Source organism: Sinocyclocheilus rhinocerous, unplaced genomic scaffold (assembly GCF_001515625.1).
Source record: "Sinocyclocheilus rhinocerous isolate Xijiao unplaced genomic scaffold, SAMN03320098_v1.1 scaffold432, whole genome shotgun sequence".
Classification (NCBI taxonomy): domain Eukaryota; kingdom Metazoa; phylum Chordata; class Actinopteri; order Cypriniformes; family Cyprinidae; genus Sinocyclocheilus; species Sinocyclocheilus rhinocerous.
This window is the reverse complement of record NW_015627225.1, coordinates 860052-885662: the sequence shown is the minus strand read 5'-3', so window position 1 is coordinate 885662 and position 25611 is coordinate 860052. Positions and strand designations below refer to the sequence as shown.

The 25611-nt window shown below is 36.4% G+C and overlaps 1 protein-coding gene across 2 annotated transcripts in view; it reads left to right on the top strand.

The window, feature by feature from the left end:
* Positions 1-25611, top strand: part of LOC107721389 (protein-cysteine N-palmitoyltransferase HHAT-like) — a 36019-nt gene that overhangs the window by 2005 nt on the left and 8403 nt on the right. For both annotated transcript variants that reach the window (XR_001637704.1, XM_016529394.1), the window contains exons 3-11: positions 1358-1425; positions 1617-1730; positions 1809-2003; positions 5126-5383; positions 5468-5630; positions 7559-7709; positions 15156-15191; positions 21914-22115; positions 22222-22366. Coding sequence is in view for 1 of the 2 variants with exons in the window: in XM_016529394.1 (XP_016384880.1) it covers positions 1358-1425; positions 1617-1730; positions 1809-2003; positions 5126-5383; positions 5468-5630; positions 7559-7709; positions 15156-15191; positions 21914-22115; positions 22222-22366 (1332 nt within the window). In the remaining variant the exon portion in view is untranslated. The remainder of the gene's footprint in view (positions 1-1357; positions 1426-1616; positions 1731-1808; positions 2004-5125; positions 5384-5467; positions 5631-7558; positions 7710-15155; positions 15192-21913; positions 22116-22221; positions 22367-25611) is intronic.

Genomic DNA, 25611 nt, shown 5'->3' with positions numbered 1-25611 from the left:
AAAAAATCCTTTTTTAATATTTTTAAATTGCTAAAATGTTCAAAAAGGCATCTATTATATAATATCAATTTCTGATGTCGCCAATAATTGGAGATGCGCCGAAATTCCGGCTGCCGAAAATTAGTTAACCGCTCAGGTTTTACTTTCACGTGGTGTGACGCTCTGGTATTATCCCGCTCTATGTGAGTGCTCCACTCATATACCGTTCATGCTCATCGGAACAGCAAAGTCCACTCAAAAATCGAGCCGACAGGAAACATCGATGTAGTACCGTATCGACGTAGACATGTGGGGTGTGTTAGAACGAGCCGTTTTAGGTAGGCATGGATGACTCTTAATTTTTATAAAGAATATCTCTTTGGATTTGAGACTTTAGTCTGTGCAACTTTACAGATCTTCTTTATGCACCAAGAGCTTGTAACACTCCAAAGAGAAAGGAAAAATTGAAATCGCATCATATGACCCCTTTAAGATCTATATCACAGCAAACATGCCCATGAGAAGACTTTTTGCAATCTATGTGTGCCATGACAGTGCAACCAACAGATGGCACTGTGGTCTTACTTCTATTTCCATGTACACTTTAATTTCCAGAAAAATTGTGCGTGTTTATGATAGTGTGAATAGATCCATGCCTGCCAGTGCACCCTGCAGGAAAACCGTCTGTCGAGGTGATGAGAGGTCTGTCCTGAGAAACTGGATGAAGAAAGAGATGTAGGGAGAGAGGGATGGAGAGAGAGAGGGGTGGGGTGGAGAAAACAATACCAAACTGACACTGCATTGCAGGGGAGAAAGAAGAGAGTTAATGCATGTGTGCAGAGAATATGCAAGAGATCTTATTCTTCATCTAAAACTTCCAACTACAAGATCCAATTTTTTAGAAATTTTTTCATCCGTTTTGCAACACGTGGCTTGAAAAGGATTTGAAGGGATGGTTCACCTAAAAATAAAAATTTCCTTTCAAACCTGTATGACTTAATTTCTTCTGTAGGAAACCAAGGAGAGGTTTAGCAGAATGTTAGAGCTGTATTCACTCTGACTTTAAAAGTGGATATGGACCAGGGGCTGTCAAGTTCACTTTTATTGTAGTAACAACTTGGATGTTCTGCTAAACTTTCCCTTGAAAACAATACAAGTTTGGAATGATAAAACATTACTTTTTGGGTGAACTGTCTCTTTATAAGAAGTTCTGTAGAAGTCCTGTAGAGTCCATATTATAAGAGTGGAGAATTGAAGTGGATGTTGAATAAACACAAACACAATTCTGATTCTAGTTAGCCAAAATAGTCCTGTGTGTGGACTTTGTATACCTCCTGAATAGTATGTGAGAAATGTGTTTCCTGTGTGTGATTGACAGAGCATGAGGTCAGCCTGGACAGAGAGGTGCAGCTGGAGAGAGGATTCCTTATATGGGGATTCAAGAAGGTGAGAGAACACATGGTAATTATATTAGTGACTTTAATCAGGGTGACACATTTGGCTGATGCACCCCACCAAGCCCAATTTCCTGTTTCCCGCTCAATCATCAAGTTCCTTTTATACAGACATGCAAAACAGACACACTTTATGTGTGTATGCATTTGTATACATGTGTTTTATGTCTGTGTCTGTTTTAGGACCCTACAGATTTCGAGTGGAGTTTTTGGAATGAGTGGGCGTGGCAATCTCTTTTGTGGTCTTTGATTGGCCACGCTGTGCTGTCCAGATTGGCAGATTATTTTTTGCCTCGGGTAAATTTAATTCAGAACAAATGAACTCATCTAATGTTTGCATGTTTCATAATTTTTCCTTGTGCATTTGTATTACAGTTCCGACTGGCAGTCATAACGGTGTATGGCTTCCTCTCAGCTGGTTGGCTTCTCGAAGTGCGGGGCTTGACTGTCTTGATGCTGCATCTGAGCATCTCATTGGTGGTTGCTCAGCTACGTATCCCCATCCTCTCATGGTTTTGCTCCCTCCTGCTGCTCTCCGCACTCAATGTCACTGCCCTCCAGGATTTACAGGTGTGCGCTGTAAACCATGTATGTGAGGCACCAAATTTTCTCCTCCTCTAAAGCTGCAAAAAAGTGTCCAATTTAAAGGGTTTGTTCATCCAAAAATGAAAGACTGTCCTCATTTACTCACTTTCATGTAGTTCCAAGTCGTTATGGCTTTTTTTCTCTCTTTCTTGGAACACAAAAGGAGGTATTTTAATGATGTGCTGGTTGCTTTTTTCCATGAAACTATCAAGAACGATGGCTAGATCTTTCAAGCTTCAAAAACGGATGCAAAACCGCATAAAAGTATCATAAATGACTCCTGCACCATACTCAATATTCATGGGGGAAATAGCAATGCCTGATTTGAACAAATGTTTCTTTTGAATCAAAACTTTTCAGTCAGTTGCTTAATTTCAGGTTCTATTCAGTAGTGTTTGTGCGCCACACTCAGCGCTAGTTTAAGTTTTAGCAATTTTGTTGTTACTAAAATATTTCAAGTTTTTCATCTAATATTTATATATTTGTTTAATTTCAGCTTTATTTCAAATAACAAAAACAATTTTTAGTAGTTTTCCATTTTAGTTAATAATTACAAAACAGGTTGATTTTTGGTTGTAAAAACCATTCTAAATGGTTCATGCACAAATCGAACTGAATCATTCAACTCACTTCTTAAGTTAAAATCTCCATGGAGGTGAAGATTATTAGTGAATGACTTCAGTTTTGGTCTATTTCTCACACAAATCTGTTGTATGGCTTCAGACGACTTGAAATATAGAACATGAATCACATGCTGCAGTTTTATGTTGCTTTTGTGCCCTTTATTGAACATTTAAAACTTAAGTTCCCATTTGTTGTAACTGCATGTAAAAGAGTGACCAACACAGTCTTCAAAATTTCTCCTTTTGTGTTCCACAAAAAAGTAAGTCATACAGTTTTGGACCTTTATAACGATAAGTAAATGATTACAGAATTATTGTATTTGGTCGAACGACCTGTATCTCTTTCAAGCTATCTGTATTGATGGGGTGGGGTGTGAGGGATTTGTCCGGTTCAGGATCAGGAGTCTGTGCTGTCTCCAGGGCTCTCGGAGCACATCTGCAGAGCTCCGCAGAGAGAATGGAGATGAGACTGAAACAAGCCTGCATTAAATGTCACCATTCTCTTCACACAAACACAGTGACGCGTACACTCTCAAACAGTCTCCCAAGCAAACATTCAAAGTCAAACGTTTGCATGCACAACAGTGCTTGTGTATTTCCTTTTTCCTCACACAATAGATGTTATAACAGCACAACAAAAAGAGCCAGCTGACTCCCAGAAGGTCTTGTTTTTTGTTTGTTTGTTTATCTGCTTAGTCACTTGACACAGTGAATGATAGATTGACAGCTGTCATTAGATATCTGACTGAAGGGGAAAGCAACGAGATCAACAAGCTCGTGCCAATGGAGAGGAGGAAAGAGACGGAGGGAATATCGATCTGAGTGACAAATGAGTTCCCTCCTTGCCTGGAGTTTCTCCTTGATTAATTATTACACGGGCCCAAAGCTTCCCCTCTTAATTAAACCTTCATTTAATTATTATTTATTACTCAGAAGCAGTCATTAACATACCCATCTGAGGAACAAACAACTGTAATTCAATCTATTGTGATCTTTATTAGCTTTTTAATGATCTCTTTTTTCAGTACATCTCTGTTTACCTCAGTTACTTATGAGCTGTGAAAAACCCTCAGGAAGACAGCAATACCCATGTAGCCACCACAGAGATCGCCATAATGACATACAAAGGAAAAACAGCATCAGCCAGCGACTAATTTCAGAACGCTGCCCTGTCATTTAGTGTAATTTAGAGCTGGTTATAGCTTTATTTTTGAGTGGCGATAATGAGTTTTTGAAAGTGGCTGCTGCTGTGTCTCCTGGCTAGATGCCAGCTGTCATCTTCTGAGCATGCCCAGTAGATCATATTAGTTTAGTTTCGCCACAGAGGATCAGTGAATGCTGGTCTGAGGTGGAGTATTCTGGAAAGCTGTGGTTTAAAGCGGTTGTTCATCCCTTACACAGTAGCTTTGTAAACATTAGTCGGTCTAATATTATGGAGATGTTATTGCCCTCTTTATGAAATACAAAGGTGAATAATTAGACACGTTTGGATGCTTAAGTTACACTTAAGATCTCAGAGTGACATTGTATTGTATACAATATATCAAACGAAGTTTTAACCGGTCCCAAGCTGGATCTTTTAAGCTTTATAAAGTATGCAAAACCACTGTAAAAGAATCATAAAACTGCCATATGACTCGTTCATCATACTCCACATTAATGAGGGAATCAGCAATACCTGACTTGAATGAATTGTTCTTTTGAGTCAAATCTTTTTCAAATCTTTATCAGTTGATTCAAGTGATATTTTAGTATTGTTTATGTACTATTACAGTATTTATAAATATCTTAAATTAGTCCAACTAGGCTTCATTTTGAAGAATATGTGCATCGTTTTATAATTTCTAACAAGCTTGAAGAGTATGCCTAGTGTAAAAAATCCATGCAGCAGTTTTACAGGTGAAGTGTGTCCTTGCTGTCTCACTGATGGCATTTCCCACTAAAATTGGAAAAATAATGACTGTTTTGAAACATACAGAAACCCACAGAGCCCATAAAATAAGTTGTAATCCTGAATATAGTAAATTTATTTTTATTTGGGGATTTTGGCAGGAAGTTATTGAGGGAATGGCATCTGAATACATCAGGTCACTCTTTTTCTGTTTTTGTCATCAGGTTGCACAGTTGTGCCTTCTGCCTGTGATTTTCTTTTTCTATGAATTGGGTAGACTGTGGTCCTGCTTCACCAGTTCTGACAAGATTGTGTCTTCCTTTTTCTTTTTTGACACCAATGGCACCTCTGTCTGACGTAATAATAATAAAATAAAATATTAATAATTATTAAATAAAACTACAAAACAAGGTCTTCCTGCTGCTACCACAGAGGCATGTACAACCAATAGCACCAATTTACTAATTATACTTTTATTTCAGGGCCTGTTCACTGTCTTATGATCCAGTTTAGATTTACAGCCACTGATGTGTGGTTTCCTGATTAGTTTGTTAATTTAATTGTTTTTTCCCTCTGTTTTTATTTGTCTCTAGCGTGGTTGGTACACGTCTGAAGACCAGTACTACCTCTTGCTCTTTAGTACAGCCGTTTGTAGCTTGCGCTGCATTAGCTTTAGTCTGGAGCTGTGCTGGCACCCCCTGCAGGCCGGAGGACCAAACCACTGCTCCCATCTAGAGGAAAAAAGACTGAAGACTCTGATTTTTCAGTTCTACAAGCTCACTGCCTACTGTTTCTATCACCCCCTGTTTTACAATGGACCCATTGTGACCTACAGAGACTTCAGTGAACAGGTAGAAGAAAATGAGATTCATAAAAGGCTGCAGGGTCTGTGCTTTATCCAGATGTACTGTGAATGTCTTTCTCTGTCTCTGCAGATAGAGAGGCCGGTGTGTAAAGTCTCTGTGGTGTATGTGTTGAGTGGAATACTGCGTGTGTGTGTCTGGTGGTGTATAGCCAAATTCATGATCCACTTCATGTACATGCACGCCATCCAGAGCAACGAAACCTACCTGGAGATGCTGCCGCCCTGGGCGCTGGGTAAGTTTCTGGCTGCATATGAATTCATGGATTTTCATAGTATATATTGAATTTGATGAAGAATATCTCAACAGACTTTAGGGATGCATTTCCAGACATACTACATCTGCCATGTTGGCATTGTCCATTTGAAGTTTTTTGACCTATGATGTGCTAACAGTAACCACAAAGACAGTCTACGTGGGTGTTAAATAAATACGATATGTGACCCTTGGTAATTGACCCTTATGACTGGTTTTGTGGTCCAGGGTCACATATATTCAAAAGCTTGGGGTTGGTAAGATTTTTTTGTGATGTTTTGAAAGAAGTCTCTTAGGTTGTATTTATTTGATGAAAAATACAGTAGAAACTGCAATTGTGAAGTATTATTATAACTTAAAAATAACTGTTTCCTTTTTTAATATATTTTAAAATGCAATTTATTTCTGTGATGACAAAGCTGAATTTTCAGCAGCCATTACTAGTGTCCCTAGTGAAGTGTCACAGGTTCCTTCAAAAATTATTCTAATATGCTTATTTGGTGCTTGAGAAAAATGTATAATTATTATCAGATCAGTGTAGAAAAAGTTGTACTGCTTAATATTTTTGTGGAAACTGATACACTTTTTCAGGATTTTTTGATAAATAGAAAGAACAGCGTTTATTTAAAATTAGTGCTGTCAAATCGATTAATCACATCCAAAATAAAAGTTTGTTTACATAATATGTGTGTTATAACACGCATATATGTAATACATGTAATATATGTTTATATATATATATATATATATATACAGTACACATACAGTACAGTACACATACATATTATGTAAAAACTAACTTTTATTATGGATGCGATTAATCAACTTGACAGAACTATTTACATACATACATACATTAATATACATTTTTTTGTAGTATCTTTTTTGATTTATCTTTGGAGAATTAAAATATTGATTTCTTAAAAAAATAAAACTCACTGACCTCAAAAGTTTAAACAGTAGAGTATCCCTAAGTAACAACTTTCTACCTGCAGTGCTTACACTCGAAAATAACAACCCTTTTCAAATCCAATGGCTCCTTCCCTCCCGCAGTCTTATAGGATAAGTGTCCAGAATTTCATGTAGTACATGATATGAGATCTGCTGTATCATGAGTTTTTCAACATCTTACTTTTTTGACATACTGCTGTTTGCATACTGTGAAGCAGGGAAGTATGAATATTTGTACTCAGTGAGTAGTTTTTATCCAAATTATGTCTTTCAGAATGGATACAGTCTGTCATGGTATAACTTGTGTTATTTTGGGTGCTAAAGTGTTTATTACATTATTATCTTGCACAGATGTTCACAACGAAAACCCACACACACTCAGTTTCAGCCGTGTGCAGTATCTTAACTTCCACACTTGCTGTCTATTGATTTGTAGAAGTTGCTGATTTGTGCTGCCTGAACTTTGATTCAAAAACACAGACTCTGCAAGAGAGAGCGGTGTAGAGAGGGTCTATACAGCAAGAACATCAAGTCATTATCGCCAATTTGTACCTGTTTTGTACAGAAAGGGCTCGCAGAAATGCTGTCCTATTTTTTACAGGCTTTTAGCTCTGTACCAGTGGGATATGGGAAAGACAGATGCTGTTCTCAGTTTCCACTGACACACAGAAAGAGAGAAGCGAAGAGGGAGAGATGACTAGAGAGGATGAGGATGATCGAACTAAATTATGAAACCGTTCGGAATAAAACTGAAATCTGATATAAAACATCAAATCTGTGGTTCTTCTCAGCCAGAATGGGATGAAGGGACGAAATGAGCTTCACATACACTGCATGGCCAAAACTGTGACACCTGATGTGGCCAAACAGCTCTGTCATTTCAGATGTTTAAAGGGCAAATGTCTATGTGAGATCAAACACTTGGTCATCTGACCACTCTCTCTTTTTCACCTGCAGGTGGTTTGGCTCTTGCATTGGTCCAGTTTTTTTACATAAAGTATCTAGTCTTGTTTGGAGCGGTGTCTCTGCTTGTCAGACTCGATGGACTGGAGCCGCCAAAGTTACCACGCTGTGTCAGCATCGTGTACAGCTTCACTGGGATGTGGAGGTAAATAAACACACACTTCTGTGTTCTGTCAAACCTTAAAAAGACTTTATAGAGCTGGACTGGAATGATCTTGAAGCGATTCAGTCATCTCCTGCAGTATATCTGTGTACCAGCAGGGTGCAGAGCTGCACTGCATTCACTATAATTGATTTAAGCCGTGAAACGATTGACACAATGGTATAAGACTCACTTACACCCATCTACAAGCACATTACAGCAGCATAACAAGATCCATGCTTTCTGTTTAATGTCACAAACATCTTGCCTCAAACGTATGGAATTGAGTGTTCGACTTCTCTGATGGAGATTAGCGCTCTGATGTCTCATGAGATGATGTAGAACAGGCTCATACACGAAGGCTTCCTCTTAGACGATTGGATTTTACACTAAAGCTTGAAAGCTTGTTGAAGATATGCAGCATTTTAACTTCAGTAGTCTGGAATGGTCTCCTAGGCAACCAACACCAATCTGGAAACAGAAGTGTTTTCGATTTTCTGATATTTTTTATGTCTGTTTTTTCATCGCACTCTTTAAACTTGGTAAAATACACACACTACTACTGATTTATTGCCTTACTTTAATAAATCCATAGTGTCATGTGCAAAAGACTCAACTCTAGTTAAATAATAATAATAATTACTGAAATACGGTTCAAATGTTTGGGGTCAATACGGTTTTTTATTGTTGAATGCTGCACCAAGGCTGCATTTATTTGTTCAAAAATACAGTAAAAACATTTAATATTGTGAAACATTACTATGATTTAAAATAACTGTTTTCTGTTCGAATATATTTTAAAAAAATAATTTATCCTTGTGATGGCGAAGCTGAATTTTCAGCTGTCATTACTCCAGTCTTCAGTGTCACATGATCCTTCAGAAATCATTTTAATATGCTGATTTGCTGCTCAAAAACATTTTTATGGAAACCATGATACTTTTTGTGGTGTACTTTTGATCATTTTAATGCATCCTTGTGGAATAAAATAATTAATTTCTTTAAAAAAAGAATTTTACTGACCCCAAACTTTTGAATGGTAGATGCAAATCTTCCCACATAGTGAGGTAGATATGTGGGGGCGTGTTAGAACGAGCCGTTTTAGGTAGGTGTGGTTGACTCTTATCTTTTATAAAGAATATCTCTTTGGATTTGATACTTTAGTCTTTGCAACTTTACAAATCTTCTTTATGCACCAAGAGCTTGTAACACTCCAAAGAGAAAGGAAAAATTTAAATCGCATCATATGACCCCTTTAATATACAGTATATATAATGTTGCATTTACAATAGTTATTTACTACAGTATTAACCACCACTGCCAAAAATTAAATATCATGACAGAAAAATTCTGAAAGTGTATTAAACTATTTGAAGGAGATTCGTTAATTTATCATTATTTTACAAAAGTAAAAACAAAATCTAGCTTTAATAACTTAACAAACTATATTCCCTAATAGTTTTTGTAAGTATCTACTTCATAAAGCCAATGGTTGTCAGTTAATTTTCGTAACCCATCGTCATGCAGATCGAGTGACACTATCTTCTGTTTCCTGTGTGACCGTGCATGTTTTGTGTATATCAGCAGATCTGCGCTGCAGACAGCTGCTGAAGCTCTGAGAGCCGGAATGGTTAAGCACCAGTGTGTGTGTCTGAGTGGTGTTGAAGGTGATGGAGTTTAGAGTGTGATAAATGAGAGCTGTAAGGAAACAGACGTATGCCGGAGATTTTAGCAGGACCTGCTGTAAGACCCCGTCTGGCTTCAATCCCACACGGAGAGACAGAGCTCAGCTCCTCTGGACCCGATGGAGCACAAACACACTCAGCATAGCCTCAACACACTCACACACACTGATATACTTCGAAACCCCACTCACATGCTCATCTCTGTGTTTAATGGCTCAGAACCGCCGGATGCAACATACCAGGTGGAGACAGTACCCCATACTGCAGGACAGCAAAGTCTCTGATTACAGTGCAAATGTCCTGCAGGGAGCGAACGAGATTGAGAACAACAGAGAGAGAGAGAGAGAGAGGGAGGCTGAGATGTTGCTCTTGGCTGTAGTTAAATCTGGCTATTGCTGTTTGTGTGTGTGCATGTGTCTGCACACACGTGCGTGGATGTGTAAGTATTGCTGTGTGTGCATGTGTGTGATTTAGTACAGTCACTATCATGGACTGGGTTTACGGTGGTTGAAAGGTTTATGGGTTGCTATAAAACACTTTTCATTTAGTCTGGCATCAACACACACACACACTCTATACCATTTTGCTGACTCCTGCTTATAGCTATCTGATTACTCTCAATGGATCTATTGTTTTTATGGGTCAGTGACACAAGGCTATTATTTCCAAATATAATGAAAGAGTTAATTTGGCATTAAGTCAAAATTTGTTGTCTTAATGCACATTTGTGGTCTTATTGTGAATAATATTCAAGCATGCATTAATTTGTTTTTATAACATTTCTTTAACTTGTTATTGTTAACTTTGACCCTAAGCCAAAATGTCATAAATGGCATGTTTGATAGCCATTTAATTTCTAAAGTGAAATTCATTTAGCTATTTTTTGGGGAGGTATAAAGTCAAACAGGATTATACCGCTGTCCTGATGCCATGATGAAGAAAAAAGCCTCATTAAAAAATTCTAAAGAAATTCTTAAAATCCTTCAGTAGTTTAACAGAATTACGAGAAATGTGCAGTGGAAAAATAACAGGAATAATATCATAGAGAGAACTTTGTGTCAAGGACAGTAAGTCTCTTAAAATGTCTCATAATTTTACATTATTAAGCCAAGGTTAGATTGTGAAATTTCATGTGTGACTCACTAAAAACATAATCATGAATTAATAATTCATGATCCTTCTAAAACTATACTTTTACCTTGGATAAAAAATTATTTTAAAACTTAAAAAAAAAAAAAAGATAAATAAGTGTTCTTGAAAAATGTAAACCCCATATGAAACCAATATGAATACAAAAAATACATTTCTAAAAACTTGATCTCTAGATGTCTACAAAGACTGAATTTCTAAAGATGTTTTCCCTTTTCCTTCTTTTTCTTTATTGTCATTGATCCTTATACCAAGCTAATAAATAACATTTTCTGTCCTTTGTCCCTAAACAGCTCTCACCCATTTTTAGATTTTCATTAGAACATTGTGTAGTATGTTTATTGATGCATTTTCCTCATGGGGACCGTTAGCTGGTCTTTTACTGTCCTTTTTACTATAGACATTAGGTCTCTCTCACACACACACATACATGCAGTGAGAACAAGACCAGGTTTTATGCTGATCTCCATTCTCTTCATCATCTCACCTATAGTTTAGCGGGATCATGAGGAAAACACTGTCTGAGCTGTGAGAAGTGCTTACAAACTGTTTCCTTCAGGCCTGCTTTTTTAGATGATGTATAGAGTAGAGAAGGCATATCTGATGGAAACAGCAGGATATTGAGTGAGTCTGTTCCAATGTGCATCTCGCTTTCAGCTTCATGAATCACCATCTGACTCACACAGCTCATGAATGACACCAGACGTGAGTTTGTTCTCTGCGTCTGTTTTAATAGCGCCTTGTTTACGTGCCACACGCATCTAGTGGAGTCAAATTGCCAATTCAGAGGGAATGTGTTGAATTGAATAGAATGGCAGATTCTAGCTGTGGTGCTTTAGGCCTGAAATATACAAACAGGCTGTATTGTAGTGTTTTCCCAACCAGGAAAATTGGCTTTTTACAGTCATACCAAAATTTATTCAGACACCTTCAACATTTCTCACATTATATCACAGTTTATTCACTATAGTTTAGAAAATGGTAATAAAATATGACAAGAACTCAGAGTTAAACTGTGTCAGAACAAAGTCATCTTGATAATGTCAGATAACTTGATAGAAAGGTATGTAATGGATTGCAACCAACCAAAAAGTATTCAGCTGTTAAATTTAAGTACACAATTAGATAATACCAATTTAGGTCAACCAATTACCAAGCTATGCTTAATTTTGTTCAGTGTGGTGTAAAAAGTTCACATTAGCAATTAAAGAAAAAACACTTAAGCAAAACATGGTCAGGTCAAAGTGTCTGAATATTTTTTGATCCCAAATTTTACTGGTAGTCTACTGTATGAAGAATTTTTGGGTATAATATGTCACAGTTCACTTTGCTATCCTCACTTACATTTATGAACTATAGTGTCCTGCGCCCACTAGTAAAAAAATATCCAAAATTATATCTGGTTATATCAAATTTTTGGTTTGACTGTAGATTTATTAAACCTATAAAATAGAAAAAACTGTCAAAATGGCTAATTGTGATTCAGTTCCTTTTTAAGATAAGAAAAATTGTGTATTCAGGTTTTTAAATGTATGTGACCCTGGACCACAAAACCAGTCATAAGTAGCACAGATATATTTGTAGCAACAGCCAACAATACATTGTATGGGTCAAAATTATAGATTTTTCTTTTATGCCAAAAATCATTAGAATATTAAGTAAAGATCATGTTTCATGAAGATATTTTGTAAATTTCCTATCATAAATACAGTTGTGCTTGTGCTCATAAATTTACATCCCTCATTACATAAAATTACATGCTTATTACATTTACATGCAGAATATGCAAAATGTTAATAATTTTAACAAAATAAGAGGGATCATGAAAATTGCATGTTATTGTTTATTTAATACTGTCCTGAATAAGCTATTTCACATAACATATGTTTATTTATTCTCCACAAGACAAAATAATAACTGAATTTATAAAAAATTACCCCGTTCAAAAGTTTACATACCCTTGAATCTTAATACTGTGTGTCGTTTCCTGGATGATCCACGACTGTCTGAATGCATTTTGTTGCCTTCTTGAGCATCAGTAAATGTTTCCACGTTTTGTAATAGCTGTTTATGAGTCCCTCAATTGCCCTCAGTGTGAAAAGATGGATCTCAAAATCATACAGTCACTGTTTGAAAGGGTTCAAATAAGGAGAAAATGTTGGAAACCAAAGAATGTGCAGGAGCTGGAGGATTTTTCTGAAGAACAGCAGACAGTTGAACTGCTCAGGTCCAACAAGGGACTCATGAACAACTATTTGTGGTCCAGGGTCACATATTTGTGTGGACTTTTACGGCTTGTGGCATTTTTTAAAACTTTAATAATGATTTAATGATAATAAATGACATAATTTGATTTAATATTTATTGTTTGGTGTTCATAAAGAGCTTGAACCTAACTGATGGTAATGACAACAGTTTACAGTAATTGTTTGGTATGAATGATCCCTTTTAAGTATGTACAACAAAATGCATTGGCCAAACATTTGCGTAGTGTATTTCCGGACTTAAACGGAAGAGACAAGCACAACTGCATGCCTCCACATAATGTTTTATTAATATAGAGTGAAATTACTTCTGCTTTATCTGTTCTCCTGGCCTTCCCGGATGACTTTATTTCCCCAGAGTTGAAGCAGATTTCATCAATAGTTGATAATGAATGCTGGGAAGTGCTGGAATGAATCAAACGATCCTGGACAATCTGATTTAGGTGTCATTATGTATCGTAGACCCCAGACCCAATCCATCCCCCTCCAGACACTCTATGCCTTTGTTTTGTCTCTCTCTCTTTCTCTTGCTCTCCCTTTCCAGATGGATATTTTTGCGGCACTGAAGGTTTTGATAGTTTCTGTTGGCTCATGAAAACTTCATGTCGGGGCTTTCTGTCATGTTAGCAACCATCTGCTTGCACGTGTCCGTTTCTCCTCATACAGGCCTGTTTTTAGAAGCTCTTTACTGCTGTCTCTGGGGTCTGGGTGTATTTGGACTCAGAAAGCGACAGACTGAACTACATATGAAAGCCTTATGGCCAGAAAACCGTCTGTTGGTGTCAAATTCAGATTGTGTGTTTGCTCTAATTGGATGAGATGATGGAGATATTCATAACTCTGTCCACTCACTCATCCATTTAGTTCTTTTCACTGTGAATTGTAAAATGAACATTTTGACCTGTCTATCCATTCACCCGTCCTATCCAGCTGATCAATAGCAAATAGCATTATGTCAGGATAAAGGAAGGGGGATGAAATGTGGATAGATGGATGACTAGAAGTTAAAGTGAGGATAACAATAAGAGAAACTGTGGCTATAGTGATGACCTGATGACTTCTGTTCACACCTGCTCAGAGGAACAGGAGGAAGAGAAAGTCCTGCCGAGAAACAAATTGAGTTACAAAGGGCCAAATCAATATTTTTGCTGTCATGATGGTTTGATACGAGCTACATGTCAAAGGGCAAAATAGAAACCCTGTGTGATTAGTGAAACAGAAAAGAACACAGTGTGACTTTATATTGTTTGTTAGAAACATACAGTATAAAAAGCTGAGATCCAAACCTGCTAGAAGTGTAGTTTCTAAAGATCAATCTATTTTTGTGAACTGTATTTATTTAAATTAATTTCAGTCCAGTTCAACATGATTTATTTTTATTTTTTTATTTATTCTAATTGATTGAATTGATTTATATTTATTTTTAATTTTATGCTGCATATATTTATGTATCTATATTGATAGATTTTTATAATTTTTATTTCTATTATTATTTTTAATAATTTCTATTTTTATTATTAGTAATACTTTTTAATAGTTTTAATATCACGAAATAATTAGGACTTTATTTACTATGTTTACCGAGACATTTTCCTCATGTGGACCATTTACTTGTATAGTGAATGTATTTATATTTTTTATTTTATTATTATAATTTTTTATTTATTAAATTAAATTAAATTTAAATTAATTAATATTTTTCTAATAATTTACATTTTTAACATTTTACATTTTTTTCATTGTTTTATTTCTTACTTAAAAAGAGCTATGTAGTGACTACAACATCCATATAGACTTGCAGATTCGCTCTTGATTTGGGCCAGTAAAAATCCTAGCAACCCCAGCAACCACCCAAAACACCCTAACAACCACATGGCAACATCCTAACAACCACCTGACCTGTGACACACTAGCATTGTGGTGGCAAGTACATCCTCTCACTCACATTTCCTTCTGAAAATGTACAAATAGAGTTTCATACGACTGCATGAATATTGTCTCTGCCTACCAGATCGAGCAGCGGGTGTCCCAAACCTGCCACAAAACCCAGTGTTAGACTACAGCTCAACTAGACAAACGGCAAAACTGTTCTGGGATCAGCCGCTTTGAGAAAATGTCTCCCAGCGCTACGGCTGTCTCACCAAATGCCAGCGTTTGTCCCCAGAGATTCATTAAAATGGTTTCCTCAAGCATCTCATTTATGCAGATTCTCTTCTCTTTTTATCTGTTCTGTGTGTTGACTGATTAAACACATGTTTGTGTTGTGTCATGTTCTACAGAAGTGTGTGTGTTACCTCAAACCATCTGTGTTTAACCCCTGAGCTCACTCATTACTGTCTTTTGCTTTTCAGACACTTTGACGTGGGGCTTTACAAATGGCTCATCAGGTACGATTTCTCCATTTCTTCTTCTTTTGTGTGGGTGTGCGAGAGGGAGGGAGATATTTTGCACTGCTATGGACACGGTTATCTCTTGTTGCAGATTGAAAAGCACATGAATAATAATCATAATCAAAAGCCATAATCACTAGAACAATTACACGTTTCTGCTACATAAAAAACGGACATTCTTGCATCTATTTCCTTTTGTTCTTGTTAGATTTGAATGTTTTTTTTTCTGCTCTCTTAATTTTTAGGAAATTTACTGATATATAATACAAAGATGAAACCTTTTCTGATGTTCATATTTAGCAGCAACATCACTTTTTTAAAATAAGTTTTAACAGCAAAACCATTTAAGCTGGTGCATTAGCATACTTAGCTGAAGATGAAAGCAAAAATTATGCAATTATCCTTCAGAAAGAAGAATGTTGCTGTTGTCGCATTGTTAGATGTGCTTTAAGCCATTAAGGTAAAGTTTCTTAATGCACTTATGATATGTGACAATGTGATGCACAGATTTGGCGCAGTGGGAGAGACTCACTCTACACACTTAATAGCCCTGTAAAGAAAATAATCGAACCAAATGACTCATTTACATTTAAATATACATGCAAATCAGTTAATTATATATATATATATATATATTGGCTCAAAATGATCCAATTTTATGCAGATGAGCTTCATAATAGGGTGTGTTCCACACACTCAAGCCATCGCTGTTACTGCGAACTGGCAGCCTATAATGAACAGTTTTTATTTCAGCAAGACACAATGGATAAATTTGGCACTGGTCATGATTGGTCACCCAAGAGTCCAGAAGCACGGCTCAGCTCAGTCTCTCTCGCCGCCGAAAATGTTCTGCTGTTTGATTTCAAGTTTTTTTTTTTTTTATAACAAGTAGTTCTCATTTATGCCAGAGAGCATTTGCTTTTCTGTGATTTGATTTACACTCTGACAATAGGCGGAATATGATGAATATTGTAATTTGGATGGATTTAGCCTTGCTAAAAACAAAAAAAAATTTAGAGTTGTGACATTTGAAATACAGCCACTGAATGTTTCCACAAAATACCTGATACCTCAGAATAATATTAGCCATAAAAATAAACAGCTGTTTGTCTGTGAAATGTTTGTAGAGTCTGTTAAATATGAATATATTGCATAACAAATCATGCAACACATTCTGTAACATGTAATATTACAGAATTTAGAGAATTTATATATTATTACAGAATTTATATATAAATGTTTTATGTACGGTCACTTTCCTGGCAGGAAATCAGACAAATGATTCTTCAGAGCAGCTGGACAGATGTCTTCAAGCCGCCACTTTTGCTTTAATGATATTTTTCTTTTTGTATAAATACTCTCAGGGACTGGAATAGGTTGATTCAGTAGGGAAACCCTTCAAAAAATAAAAAATAAAATAAAAACCTCTTGAGGTCCTGGCGTAACCTTGTCTGCTCAGCTGTTGCATTTCCTGACACAGTTATTCATATTCTAATGTCCTCCAGCTGTATGGAGAGGTAATTGTGGAGGTTTTGGAGAGAGAGAGAGAGCTCAGGTTGTGTTTTCGTTCAGTGTTTGGTATTGTCAGTCTTTGGCAGGGCTGCGATCTCCACAGACAAAAGATGTTTGATCAGGGTTGTATTAGCATGTATTTAACACGATGAGCATCTTATTCTATCTCATGCTGGAAACTCGCCAGTTTGTGTGAATATGTGCATTGGAAATGAATGTTACATGTGATGCTGCTTGGGCCAATAACACAGACCCAAAAGTCCATAAATATTTAATATTTAATTTTTAGAATATCAGGGCAAGTGACAAGACACTATGCGTCTTGTGCAGATTTCAATGATGTTTACAAAGAAAGACGACTGAGAAGAATTAGTAAATATTATCAGCCTGAGACCAATTCTGGCCCATCACAACAGACAGCAAATATTCATGCACTATATGCATCACAAATGATAATAGGGATGCATGTTATATCTGTACTAAATTGGTTATGTAGGGCCATATGAAATATTAAATTTTTTTTCCAAATTTTGTTTTATTTTTTCTCAAATTCTGCGATTTTTTTTGTTTGAATTTTTTCTGTACTTTTAATGACTTAATTAAATTTTGTATATTTGGATATTTTTATTCTCTCATGTTCTGCTACTTGAATTTTTGCTTAATTTCGTCCGTTTTTACTTTTATATTACCTTTGACATCATCTAACACTCACCTAAAATCAATTTAAAAAAATAATAATATAATAACCCTGTTAAATGCAATCTGTAGCAAATCTCAAAATTAATATCCATTTTTCATGCTGTACATTCTGTTGTGATGCATAAATTCATGTAACATTTCACTTTTTAGTGTTTTTTTTTTCAATATATTTAGACTAAATTGTATAGAATTGAATATTGGCCATATTTTTTATATAATTAAAGGCAATAACATGAAAATATTTTTTGCTTTATAGGTATCAATCAAAATTTTAATAGTAAATAAATCTTCAACACTTGTTTAATTTTAAGGTAGTTAAGATCTGTATTCCCCCCCCCCAAAATGTAATTTTATAATTTGTTTAACCTAACCTAACATCCTAGTTTTTGTAGCAGACCTGTGAGGAGACTCATTTTCAGACAGATAGCAGAAGCTTCCAGCAGTGGTAATACAGCACAAAGAGCTGCTATATATATTTCCCGCCCAAATGGGAAGTGTCCCATTGCTCCCTGAATCCCACTAATCAGAAAGCTGAGAGTGTAAGCACTTCCATACTTTCAAGTGGGAATACTGAGTTTGAATTTGAGTATGTTCAGTATTGAGTATTTTGAGTAACCCCTTCATTGCGAACAGAAAACCAGAAACATTTCCATCTCTTCCTGACCGTATCTTCTCCATCTCTCTCTCTCTCTCTATCTCTCTGTTAAAATGTGTAGTGATTGCAGTGTGGCAGAGAGAGTTGATCTGCATAATTGGAGTGTGAATGTGGGCTGTGTGTGTAAGCGAGTGTTGTAAAGTGCATTTGGAGAGATCTTAATGTGCTTTTAAATGTGCAGTAATTGTGAAGAGCTGAGTTTTGGAGTGTGGAGATGTGGGAGAGGATCTTCACTCTCCGTTTGTGTGACTCACCGCTGATCTTAAAGCATCCACAGACACACGCCACGCACCCCTCCTGCCTTGCTATTGTCTGCTTGAACGCCTCGCTTTCAGCCTGTTGAGTGTCATCTCCTGTCTATTGAAATGTGCTCACAACAATCAAATCACAGACGCAGTTCATATGAGCTTATATAAGGGCGAGAGAGGGCTGAGATTAAACAGCGGTGGCCACAGAGGCAGAACGAGGCCTTATTGTTTCTGTTCATAATGAAAATGTGCTCATAAACACTTTTCTCAGCAGGGCAACGTCTACGCTTGGGCTTTAAAAAGTGCATTAACAAAAGAAACAGAAACCAAACGCAAGATCCACTAGTATTGCAGGGTAAATCTGTACTAAAAATGTACCATGGTGCCAAAAAATGTACCATGTTACTAATGATGTCACTACCATACCTGGATGATAATGTGTTCAGTTCAGGAAGCGTGGCATGAATTAAAAGTTAGGGTGATTCATTAAATGGGATTTAAGTGCATTAATCTGAGTTTGACATTATAATTGTTTCATTTTGTAATTTATTTGTAAATCAACTGCAAATGGGATGTTTAACAAAGAAAGATTACTTCCACTCTTTCTGTAGCAGAACATAATTATCACAAAAGCCAGTAGTATGAAATCATGCATTTTTTAAGAAATTGGAAAGAATATGAGGCAACAGTGGCAAAAACATGTTTGTTAAATATGTAAGTAAAGTTTGGGGGAAGATGTTACACTCTTAAAAAATAAAGGTGCTTCACGATGCCAAAGAAGAACCTTTTTGTCTAAATGGTTCCATAAAGAACCTTTAACATCTGAAGAACCTTTCTGTTTTACTAAAGGTTCTTTGTGGTGAAAGAAGGTTCTTCAGATTATAAAAAGGTGAGAAAGAGATGGTCCTTTAAAGAACCTTTGACTGAATGGTTCTTCTATCCCATCGCTGAAGAACCTTTTAAGCACCTTTATTTTTAAGAGTGTATATTATTTATTGCAAATTTATATGGATGGAGTTTGTAAAACAGAATGCGTGTGAGCGCTATTGCAGAAATATATCCCTTTCAGATGTCTGTAAACAATATGTATAATGCATAAATAGTATTTTGTGTGTGTGTGTGTGTTGTATATATTCCAAGTTTCATTTCATCATTCACTTAAGGCTGTTTAGGTGTCAACCAAGGTATTAGTTTAGTCCAGATGCCAAGGTAGTAGGTACCAAAAGCTTCTATCGCACCAAATTCAAATTTTGGTATCAATCCAACCCCACTGACCAGTCTAATCAATTGCCATGATGTTAAAGCGTTTTTAAGAATATTATATTATTTATATATTACTAACAGACAATTGAAGATTTTTACCTCCAGATAAGTGTCTATTCAGAGGTTTTTGAGCTTTTAGAGTGATGGTTTCTTTGTGTAAGTTTAATGAATGTATGTATATTGGAATATAATTACAAACTAAGAGACACGTTTGCCTAAACACTCTAGTGTTTATTTTTGTCAACTAATTTAAAGAGCCAGTCACACAAAACGCTTTGTTCTGTAGACTTCCATTGATACACATTTGAATGTAGGCGAGCAGAAACACAAGCTCATGCGAAAGTTTAAATTTTTTTTGCGTTCCAAAGTAGTGAACTCTAACCTACAAATTTATATTACATATTCAATAGAAGATCAATAACGTCACGGCGTGACCTCGTAGCTGAATTAAAAGAACATACATTTAAAACTGAGATGATCTTAAAATATTATAGGCCTACATGTATTTGCCTTCACCATTGAATAAAACGGTTAATTTTTACAGACCCCAAACTTTTGAATGGTAGCTTACAGTATATGCTTAAAAAAATTGCCAATGGGGAAAATAATAAAAAATCTTTCACATTATCACATTTCTTAAAATTTCTCATAGTACAGTAAGTTTGTTTTGTTTTAAGGATGTTTGGATAATTTTACTGGAAAACCAATTCAGAGCGTAATTTTGCTTCTTTCTGATTAAAAAGACAATGAGCCCTAACAAGCCCTATCAATAAACCATCAGTAAGTCTAATCAGCGTATCAGTGAATCTACAAAAACCCATCAATCCTATTAGGCGTCCTATAGGGGAGAAACAGACCCATGAATGTTGAAGAATAAAAATAGAAGAGCAGAGTTTTTTAAGTGCGATAAAATAAAGCACAGTTGATCTTCTTTTCTTGATCTCTACACACGCTGTCAGCTGGAGCCGTGGTCAGGGGCTAATCTTATCCTCTTCACTATCTCCCTCACACACACAGATGAGTCAAGTCCTCCACTATCCCAACAGCCTCATTAGAACAGATTGGTGCTCTCTCAGCCCTGAAATGGAAACTCTACTATACTGCCGTCGAGAGAGATCGGGTTTAGTTCAGAATTCTCTCTCTCTCTGCTGTCTGTTATCACTGTGAGGGGAACGGTGGCAGTTTTACAGACAGTGTCATCTGAAGACACTTTTTTTCTCTTTTTTCTCACATTTGTCTAACAGACAATTGTGGTCCACGTGATAAAAAATGGCTTAATAAACATTAAAGGGGTCATAAAACTGAGAAATCAAAATTCCCTTGATCTTTTGATATATTAGAGGTCATTGTGCTATAAAAACATTCTGTATGTTTCAGAACTCAAAACTTTCTCATTAGTCTAAAAACAGCTTCTATTGAAGCCAATCTGCCAAAACAACAGGTTGTGGAATGTGCCATTTTATGACGTAATAGTGTGGCTAAATTCCACCTCTGCAGAAGAAGATCAACGCCTGCTTCTACATCACTGCCTGTTTAGCCCCGCCCACCAATTTGTGCACGTAGTAGGTATATGACAAGAGCGACAAATGCAGGTCTACACAGAAACCAAACGATAAACTTTATTTGATGAACTTTATTTTTAATGAAGTTCCAGACCGTGTCAGTAAGAACTCGGTCCTTTGTTCACTTCATTTTAACGCGGATTCGTTTACAAACAAGGCATAATTTAACGCAGGATTTTCAGAAAGATTTAAACTAAAAGACGATGCTGTGCCGACTATATTGGATCCTACAGTAATGTCGCAACACACAAGTGTGAGTAACTGTTTTTATTACATGATCACTATTGCTTTGTCTGTTATTACAGATCGTTTGATATGAGTATTTATGCGTTTTTAACCTAAATCACAGCAGCATCCATCTATGAAGGATGAAGGCTTTCAAACACACAACTCTTAGCCAATCATAGCAGTGTACAATCCGCCACACCTATTCAAACAGAGCGTTCTGATGAGGGGGGTTAAAACAGGACATAAAATAGCCTATTACTTTTAAATTATGTTTTTTGATGTAAAAATCTTGATAACATTATAAGTGCACCACAGAGAACAATACAAAATAATGAAAAAAGGCCGTTCATGACACCTTTAAACAATGCAGTTGTAAAAATGCAAAAAGGTTGTTTGGAGGATGCAAACTATCATTACCTAAATATTAAAACAATTTTTGATTGTTAATTGTCAAACAAGTCTTTAAAAGAAAACAGCAACTCTTGTTTTCAACATACAATTTTTCAGTAGGCCATATTTTTGCTGAGCATGTGTGTTTGTATGTGTTTTTAGGTACATATATGTGCCATTGGGCGGCTCTCATCACGGTGTGTTCCGGAAACTCGTCTCCACAGCGCTGGCGTTTGGGTTTGTGTGTTTCTGGCATGGTTACCATGACTACCTGCAGTACTGGGCCGTGCTGAACTGGGTTGGGGTGTTGGTGGAGAACGTTCTCGCACTCCTCTTTTCCGCTCGTCCTCTTCATCACGTTATTGTGAGTTCACACAATCCCTCTCAAGTTATCAGCTTTAAACAAAGTTCAGTGTTTATAATGAAGTAAGGTCACTAATAAATACCATGCTCTTTTGATCTCGTCTTAGGTGCGTTGTCTGTCACCTCGGATGCAGAGGCATGGCCTAGCGCTTATCTCCGCCCTCTCCACTGCTTTTCTGATTCTGTCCAATCTGTTTTTTCTGGGTGGGATCCATGTGGGCAGAATCTTCTGGAAGAGGGTGTTTGTCGAAGGTGGGTCATTTAAATGTGTGCACTTTCTTACATACCCTTGTGAAAAAGAAGTACGCTTTTGCATACTTTCAAAAAGAGTAGCCTACTTGTTATGGAAATATTATACTTTCAAAAAATATTCTTAAATGTGAATTGAATGTAATGTTTTTAGGCATTTAATTTTTGAATAATTTGCTGAAAATGTGCTTACCATCAGGCCATTCAAGATGAGTTTGTTTGTTCAGTGGAATAGATTTAGAGAAATTTAGCATTACATCCTTTGCAGTGAATGGGTGCCGTCAGAATGAGAGTCCAAAAAGCTGATGAAAACATCACAATAATCTACAAGGAATCAGTTAATGAAGTGAAAAGCTGTGTTTGTAAGAAGCAAATCCATTATTAAGGTTTTTTAATTTCAAACCATTGCTTCTGGCCAAGATAGCAGTCCATAATAGCAGTACTTAACATGCTTTAGTATGTTAATCAACACATCAAAATAAATGTACTTGACTAAAGATTATTAAAACATAATTAAAAAAAAGAACATTTAAAGTTAAACTCTGAAACTCTTTAACACTTTTTTAAAGTGTTTTAAAGAAACAGTCATTAAAGTGACACTTAAGTACACTTAAATGGCCTTTTATTACATTAATATGTTATCTGCAAGTACTTTTTTAAAATATATGCTTTTTTGCACTACAAGTGCACATTCAATACAATTAAGCACTTTTTTTACAAGGGTAGAGAGACATTCACACATGTCATCAGTCAGATTTATTTCCCCTCAATCTGTAACTGCTGACAAGTCAACCACAGCTGCTGACAACGTGTTTTTAAACTCTGGGAATGTGAAAGTTTTCAACCTTTTAACGTTTTGTGGGTCATGTTGAGGCAGTAATTCAGAAAGAAAGCTGTAGTGATTTGATGCTGTAATGTAATGATGTGGGACAGCCTGTCATTTCATCCCAGATCAGACACAAAAGTGAGGAAATGAATTCATTCTGAAGTGCTCAGAACACATTTTGTGTTGGAGAAGAGCTGAGTCGCTGTTTTGTGGTGCATATGAGATGTTACGAATGATTTTGTAAGATTGTTTGCAGGATTGGAGTGGTTTGTTATTATGAATTATTATGCTTTTTTAATATACAGTGGAGTATAAAATTCTGAACGTTGATGATTGAAAATTGATTATTAAAAATCTAATTGAATAAACAATTGTAGAATTTTGAGAAAATTAAAACCAAGAAATGTTATAACATAAAATAAAGAGAAATTATAACATAAAATAATAAATTATTTTTTGGTCACTAATCAAGTAAGTAGATTTGAGACACTGATTGCATAGACAGTCAGATGTTTTTGCTTCTGTAAACTTGTAAAGTTGATCATAAATTGTATGAAATCATTTGGGAAAAGTCTTCACAAACTGCTTTAGGATCATGCTGGTAGCATTTAATGCCAAATGAAGCACCAGTGAGCATCTGGACATTTATCTTTAAAGAGCTATAGAGAGAGAAGTGTGAAGGCCTTTTGGAAAGATAAAAGCAGTTTGAATGTCTCTGGAAGTTTCTAGAAGCTGCTCTTCATCCATTTGCCACCAGGTACCATGAACACCACAGAGTCTTAACAACGGTCGCCATGGAATCATTCATTCTTGACATCTCTGAAAGGTAGCCATGCTGATCCCACCCACCCCCTGCAGCAGCAGCTGTCAGTCAGACGCTGACGGAAAGGTTTTGTGCCGCTCAGTTAGAGGCAGGAGGAGCTGCAGGGTACAGAAAAGCTCAGAGAGAGATCTGCTGGGCACAGAAACTCACAGGACCCTTATTCAGTCATTTATTCATTTCATTCTCCGTTTAATATAGGAACCAGATCATAGTACTTTAGTTACATTTAATTAGCTCCCTTAAGTCAGTTTTGTTAGTCAAACTTGCAATTTTTATAAAAAAATGTTTTGGTTTACATGATTTGAAGAAGGTTGTCTTACATTTCAGTATTGTCACGGCATTGTCACGAGCGATCTGCACCTGCGCCTGGAAAACAAACACAGAGTGGCATGTGTGAACAGGAACATATGTGTAAAAATACTGACTGAAAATAATCCCAAAAGCTAATCAGATTTTCACAAAGAGAATCCAATCAATCAAATGAGACAAAAATATGTTCTTTGTCATTTATTTATTCAGGAAAATTATCCAATATTACATATCTGTGAGTGGCAGAAGTATGTGAATCTCTAGGATTGGCAGTTAATTTGAAGGTGAAATTAGAGTCCATCTGTTTTTCAGAGTTGTTTTCAATCGGTGAGATGACTATCAGGTGTCAGTGTGTGCCTTGTTTTATTTAAAGAACAGGGATCTATCAAAGTCTGATCATGTTTGTGAAAGTGTATCATGGCATGAACAAAGGAGATCTCTGAGGACCTCAGAAAAAGAGTTGATGTTGCTCATCAGGCTAGAAAAGGTTACAAAAACATCTCTAAAGTGTTTTGACTCCCCCAATCCACGGTCAGACAGATTGTGTACAAATGGAGGAAATTCAAGACCACTGTTACCCTCCCCAGAATTACTATCAGGTGTCAGTGCGTGCCCTGTTTTATTTAAAGAACAGGGATCTATCAAAGTTTGGTCATGTTTGTGGAAGTGTATCATGGCACAAACAAATGAGATCTCTGAGGACCTCAGAAAAAGAGGTGGTGTTGCTCATCAGGCTAGAAAAGGTTTCTAAGCCATCTCTAAAGAGTTTGGACTCCACCAATCCACGGTCAGACAGATTGTGTACAAATGAAGGAAATTCAAGACCACTGTTACCCACCCCAGGAGTGATCCACCAACAAAAAACACTCTAAAAGCAAGACGTGTAAAAGTCCACTAGGTTTCAAAGGACTGCAGGCTAACTTCTAAGCAACTAAAGGCCTTTCTCACATTGGCTAATGTTAATGTTTATGAGTCCATCATCAGGAGTACATTGAACAACCATGGTGTCCATGGTAGAGTTGTAAGAAGAAGGCTTGCCATCATTGATGGAACAATGAATTCTGAATTATACCAGCTAATTCTGAAGGAAAATGTCAGGGCATCTGTCTGAAAACTGAATCTCAAGAGAAAGTGGGTCATGCAGCAAGACAATGACCCCAAGCACACAAGTCGTTCTACCAAAGAATGGTTAAAGAAGAACAAAGCTAATGTTTTGGAATGACTGAGTCAAATTCCAGACCTTAATCCAATTTAAATGTTGTGGAAGGACCTGAAGCAAGCAGTTCATAG